Genomic DNA, 5853 nt, shown 5'->3' with positions numbered 1-5853 from the left:
GATGAGGAGTTGCGAAGATTTAAAAAAAAAAAAAAAGAAAAAAAAAAAAAGAAACCCCACCACGCTTTTCCAGCAGCCGCCCCGCTTCCCTCCCCCCCGCGCGTTCGGGCGAAGTGGTAAAAACCTCTCTTACGTACTCCGTAATGATTGGCAGGGCTGACAGTGATTGGCAGCGGCTGCCATGGCAACGCCACAACGACACGCAGAAGACCAATAGAAAAGCGAAACAAAATGTTTCGGCGCTGCACTCACTGTGGATTTAGGGGAGATATTATGAGGCTGTTGTCATTAGGGCGACCGCTGTCGAATCACTGAATCCCGACTCGGCGGCGGCGCGGGGCCGGGCGCGTGTGAGCGCGTGAGTGTGTGCGTGAGTGTGTGCGCGTGTGTGTGCGTGCGTGTGCCCCGCGCCTCTATGTGGCTGCGTGTGCGTGTGCGGGTGTGGATGCGTGCGCGGTGCGGGTGCCCTTTCCTCCCTTCTTCCTCCCTTTCTTTCTTTTCTCCGTGATCGCTCTCCCCCTCTCCCCGGTCATCCCATGGTGTTCAGGTCCCCGCTAGAGCTCTATCCCACCCATTTCTTCCTGCCCAACTTCGCCGCCGACCCGCACCACCGCTCCCTTCTTCTCGCCAGCGGCGGCAGCGGCAGCGGCTCGGGCTGCAGCCCCGGGGCCGGCGGCGGCGGCGGCAGCTCCCGGGCGCCCCACGAAGAGTTGTCAATGTTTCAGCTGCCCACGCTCAACTTCTCCCCGGAGCAAGTAGCCAGCGTCTGCGAGACGCTGGAGGAGACCGGAGACATAGAGAGGCTGGGGAGGTTCCTCTGGTCGCTGCCGGTGGCGCCGGGGGCATGCGAGGCCATCAACAAGCACGAGTCCATCCTGCGCGCCCGGGCGGTAGTGGCCTTCCACACGGGCAACTTCCGCGACCTCTACCACATCCTGGAGAACCACAAATTCACCAAGGAGTCGCACGGCAAGCTGCAGGCCATGTGGCTCGAAGCGCACTACCAGGAGGCCGAGAAGCTGCGGGGCCGCCCGCTGGGGCCGGTTGATAAATACAGGGTGAGGAAGAAGTTTCCACTGCCCAGGACCATTTGGGATGGCGAGCAGAAGACGCACTGCTTCAAGGAGAGGACTCGCAGCCTCCTGAGGGAGTGGTACCTGCAGGACCCTTACCCCAATCCGAGCAAGAAAAGGGAACTGGCTCAGGCCACGGGGCTCACCCCCACGCAAGTAGGCAACTGGTTCAAAAACCGAAGGCAAAGAGACAGAGCGGCGGCGGCTAAAAACAGGTCAGTGGGGCTCGGGCCCTCTCGGGCAGCGCCGCGCCTCCTCCTCCTCCTCCTTCTCCTCCTCCTCCCCTTCCTCCGGGTACCCCGCGCCTCTCTGCCCCGGCGTTCGCGGGGATGCGCTGCGCAAAGTTGCGCACCGCGCCCCGAGCCGCGCTCCGGGCTCCCGTGGGCTCCTGGGGCGCGGGGCTCCCCGCGGGCGTGGGCAGCTTCGCGCGGCGAGGCGGGGGCAGCTCCGGCTCCGCGGCCGCAGATGAGCGCCGCCAGAGGCGCCGGGGCTCGGATGGCTTTGGGTTTCCCTCCGCTGTGCGGTTGCGGCGCGGCCCCGCCGCGGAAGGGCTGAGAGCTGCGGGCTTCGGCCGTGCGGCTCCGCAGCGCTCGGTCGCGATCCACGGCGCGCACCGCGGGAACCGCGCGCACTCGAAACACGAAACCGTTTGTCTCCGGGAGAAACAGGGAAGAAAGCCTTTGGGAGACGAGGAAAGGTCCCTCTTCCCGTTTCCCAGCTCCCAACACATAGCGAGCCGGCCGTGCGTTCGCTGTGCATTGCGTTGGCATTTGTTTGCGCGTCTCTCGGTGTCTTTTTATGATTATTTCTGCTTTGCGAGGCTCCCTGCTATTTATTTCTCGTCACCCTCCGGTAAAGTTATTTTGCAAATGAAAACGGCCCCTTCAGCCCGCTTGCCACGCCGCTTTTATTTTAATTGAAGTTTGCTTGCCGCTGGTAGCGCGTAAACAAAACTTCTTGTTCTTTTAAATGCTGTCTCTGAAATTCCTCCTCATTATAGCAGTGGTGCTATTGATTCAGGATTCTGTAGGAGAAGTGCAACCCTAAAGTGCCTCGCCAGTTAATTTCCATTAAATGGGAAACAGATCAGCTCAGGGCTGTAAATAAACAGGAGTTGCCCACGGATGCTTTTGTTGACTCAACGCTGTTGACAGCAGATGAATGCACCAGGAATTGTAAATGGGGGAAAAATCAAAGACGCTGAGATTAGACAACGTAAAATAATGAGAAGTGCCGAATAAGGCTGCGCGGTGCTGCTGTGTGCGGGCAGCTCCATGGGCAATGCCATGCGTGGAGCGGAGGGGCGAAGGGTGAGATCTGCTCCCGCGGGCAGCGCCGGGGCTGGGGCTGCGGCCGGTGGCTCCGTGCGGGAAGCGGAGCCCTTCTCCTACCCCCAGTAGCGGCTATCTTGGGCTTCGGAAAGATCGAGTGGGCAGGGAGCAATATCCGCAACATAGTGTATGTGATAGTGTATGTGAAAATTATTTATTACCTCTTAAAAGGAAAGATCGAAAGAAAGATTAAGACAGAAAGAAAGACATGTTCGAAAGCAATGATCTCTAAGTGTTGAAACGCTGAAAGCTCCAGTATTTTAAAGGTGAATTTGGCTTCAGATGGAAAAGGGGTTTCAATCCCGTGCGGAGAGAAGCGCCGCTCTCCGCACTCGCGCTGTTTTATTGCATTCACAGCGCTGTGCTCCCGGGACGGGACCCCCGTCCCCGGCCGTTCCCTGTCCGCAGCCCTGCGCTCGGTGACCGGAACCCGCCCAAAGCGGCGGCCAGGCCGGCACCGAACCCCGGCTGAAGACGGGTTCGTGCCCTCCTGCAGCGGCTCCCGCTCGCTGTCCCCTTCCCCGTGGAGCAGCGGGAGCAGCTCGGAGGCCGTGCAGGGTCGCTGCACGTCACTCCCCGAGCCGTCCCCTGTAGGAGAGCGGCCCTTCGATCTGCGGTATTGTGGCTGTGGGGCCGGGTCGGGCTCCGGGGGCCGGGAGCTGCCGGGCCGGGCCGGGCCGAGCCCCGAGAGAGCGGCCGGGTCCGGCGCCACCGCCCCCCCCAGCGCGGGCGGTGTCTGAGAGGGCCGCGGTGTTGTTTTGTCTCCCGGCGCGCTGCAGGCTCCAGCACCAGGCGATAGGACAGAGCGGCATGCGGTCGCTGGCGGAGCCCGGCTGCCCGACGCACAGCTCGGCCGAGTCCCCGTCCACGGCGGCCAGCCCGACCACCAGCGTCTCCAGTTTGACAGAAAGAGCCGAGACGGGCACCTCCATCCTCTCGGTAACCTCCAGCGACTCGGAATGTGATGTATGATATCGGAAAACAAACAAACAAACAAACAAATCACAACAAAAAGAAGAAAAAAAAAAAAAAGAAAAAAAAAAAAAAGAAACCCAACAACAACAACAAAAATCCAAACCCATCCAAGCGAGCATCCTCTCCCCGACCAGAGCAAAACAATCCGAGGCAACCTAGGAGCGGGACACACACACGCACTCACGCACACACACAGCGCGGAGGGAAGCCGAGGCCCGGCCCGACCCAGGAGCAGAGCACGCAGACAGGGAGCAGAGGAGCCACCACAGCACCGCCTGCCACCGCCACCACCAAGAGATGGAGCTCAAACTTCAGCAGACACAAACGCTGGTGCTGCAAGCGGAGGGGGTGGGGGGGAGGCTTGAGGGAGGGGGGCGGGGGGGGCGGCGGGAAAGAATAATTATTATATATATAAAAAGAAAAAAAAAAGGCAAAAAAAAAAAAAAAAAAGCAAAGCAAAAGTGACAATTGTATTCTTTTTAGGACGAGCACGATTTCTCCTTTGCGCTTTTCCATGGACGCATTTCACCCACTTGCATGATGATTATTAAATTTGTATCTGGGAAAAAAAAAAAAAAAATCTCTATAGTAAAGGAAAACAGAATCAACAAACAGACAAAGGCAAACTGCGATCGAATTTGTACAAAAAGAAAAAAAAAAAAAAATTACAAAGGAACTCCTTGAAGAGGGAAATAACAAATGTTGATCACCTTTCTGTTGGTCCTCTGTCTCTCTTTCTCTCTCCCCCTCCCGTTCTCTGTTTATTTTTTTTGTTCTTTTGGTTAAGTCCCGGCGAGGGCCCCGCCGAGCGGCACTGTTCTGTTTTTCGTTCCGCAGACAATCATTTTCTTCGTAAGCACCTTTTTTTCTACACTTCTGTCACTGCCTGTGTGGGTACTGGTTATAAATGTGGAAAAAAGAATAGTTATGACTGTAACAGATTTTTATTTTTATTTCAAAATTTTATATGAATTATGTATATCTTAATGATGCGGTCATTTTCCCAGTTTGTAATATATGTGTAGAAATGCTTGTATATGAGATTTGCTCCGCTCTTTCTTTCTCCCTCCCCCCCCCCCCCCCCCCCTTCCCCGTCTCTCTCCTCCCACTCTTTCTCTCTCCCTTTTTATTTTCCTTGACTCGGTGTTCCTTGCACGAACTTAGCTGTCAGCTCCTGACGGGCTAGGTTTTCTAAAGGGACCTCAGCGATAGAAAATAAATAAATAAATAAATAAGAAATGGGGAAAAAAAAAGAAAAAAAAAAGGAAAAAAAAAGAAAAAAAAAAAAAAAGCAGCTTAGGGTGCAACTGTAGTTATCTTATGCAAAAGCTATTTTGAGTATTTCATAGCAGCTTTGGGGGGTCTCTTCTTAAACTCCACGTAGGACGCTTAAACTATCGTTTCCTTAACTGCGTGTTTATCTATATGTACAAACTTTCTAAATCAAATACAGTATTCCATTTTCTTATCTACCAGCGCTGTCGGTGTTTCTGTCAGCACGGAGAACGGCTCTCCCGGCCCGGTCCGTTCCCCGAGCGCTGCGGGCAGGGAGCGGCGGCGCGGCGATGTCCCCGCGGCTCCTTCGAGCGCCGATGCCGCCGTGCTTTCGGGTGCGGCCGGGTGGCTGCAGGGCCGCTGTCCCCCGAGAGCGGTTCGGCCATCGCGGGTTTGTTTTGTAGCTTTAAATGCAAACAAAAACATAAACTCCTGGCCCCGAGCGGGCTGCAGCTCCTCCCCTCGAACCCGGAGTATATTGTACTGTGTTGAAAGAAGCCTTTATTTGCATGGGTAACTGTATTTCAGCATCTCTTTTTTTTTTTTTTTTTTTTTTTTTTCCTCCTCTTTTTTTTTTTTTTTTTTTTTTTTAATTTTCCTTCTATTTTCTTTCTTGTTTCCCCTTTCTTTCTCTTTCATCTTTTTCCTCCTCTTCCTTACTTCCTTCTTTTTTTCTTTCATTTCTTTCTTTTTTTCTTTCTTTCTTTCTTTTTTTTTTTTTTCCCCACTAAACTTTTGCTTTGCCCTGGGCAGATTTTTCCACCGTGAATTAAGGAGAGGTAAATTCTAAACCTGTTTTTACTTGAAAACACAATTTTGAAACTTCCCGGGGATTTAGGGAGAAACGTGCCCGGAATTTCTTGACCGTTTCCAAACTAATTCGTACTTCCGATGCACTTTTGTGCTGCCCGAGCCCTTTTCCCTTCCTCCCTCCGCCTCTTTCGGGGCAGCTCAAGGCAGGGTTATCGAAAACCGCAGGGCTTCTCCACGTATCCCCCCGCCCTAAGAAGCGACCGGAGGAACTGCCCGGGGTGCGAGAGCTCAAAACGAACCCCTGATGGAGGCCGCCAAGGAATAAGCTGCAATGTAAATACTTCCCTCCACCTTCTGTGCCCCCGGGGAAGTGCTGCGCGTGTCTGCGCGGAGCCCTCGCAGCGAGTGCGGCGGGGCCGTGCCCTCGGAGCTCCGCGGTGGGAGGG

General features: G+C 54.7%; 1 protein-coding gene across 1 annotated transcript; it reads left to right on the top strand.

The window, feature by feature from the left end:
* The first annotated feature begins 262 nt into the window (after nucleotides 1–262).
* Nucleotides 263–3384, top strand: SIX3 (SIX homeobox 3). The gene is made up of 2 exons (XM_048936108.1): nucleotides 263–1288; nucleotides 3184–3384. The coding sequence occupies exons 1-2, from the start codon at nucleotides 537–539 to the stop codon at nucleotides 3374–3376; spliced, it is 945 nt and encodes a 314-aa protein (XP_048792065.1). The 5' UTR covers nucleotides 263–536; the 3' UTR covers nucleotides 3377–3384.
* Nucleotides 3385–5853: the final 2469 nt, after the last annotated feature.

The sequence above is a fragment of the Lagopus muta genome, chromosome 2, assembly GCF_023343835.1.
Source record: "Lagopus muta isolate bLagMut1 chromosome 2, bLagMut1 primary, whole genome shotgun sequence".
Lineage (NCBI taxonomy): Eukaryota > Metazoa > Chordata > Aves > Galliformes > Phasianidae > Lagopus > Lagopus muta.
Note: the sequence above shows the minus strand (reverse complement) of the source record. Positions and strands in the feature narration are given on the sequence as shown.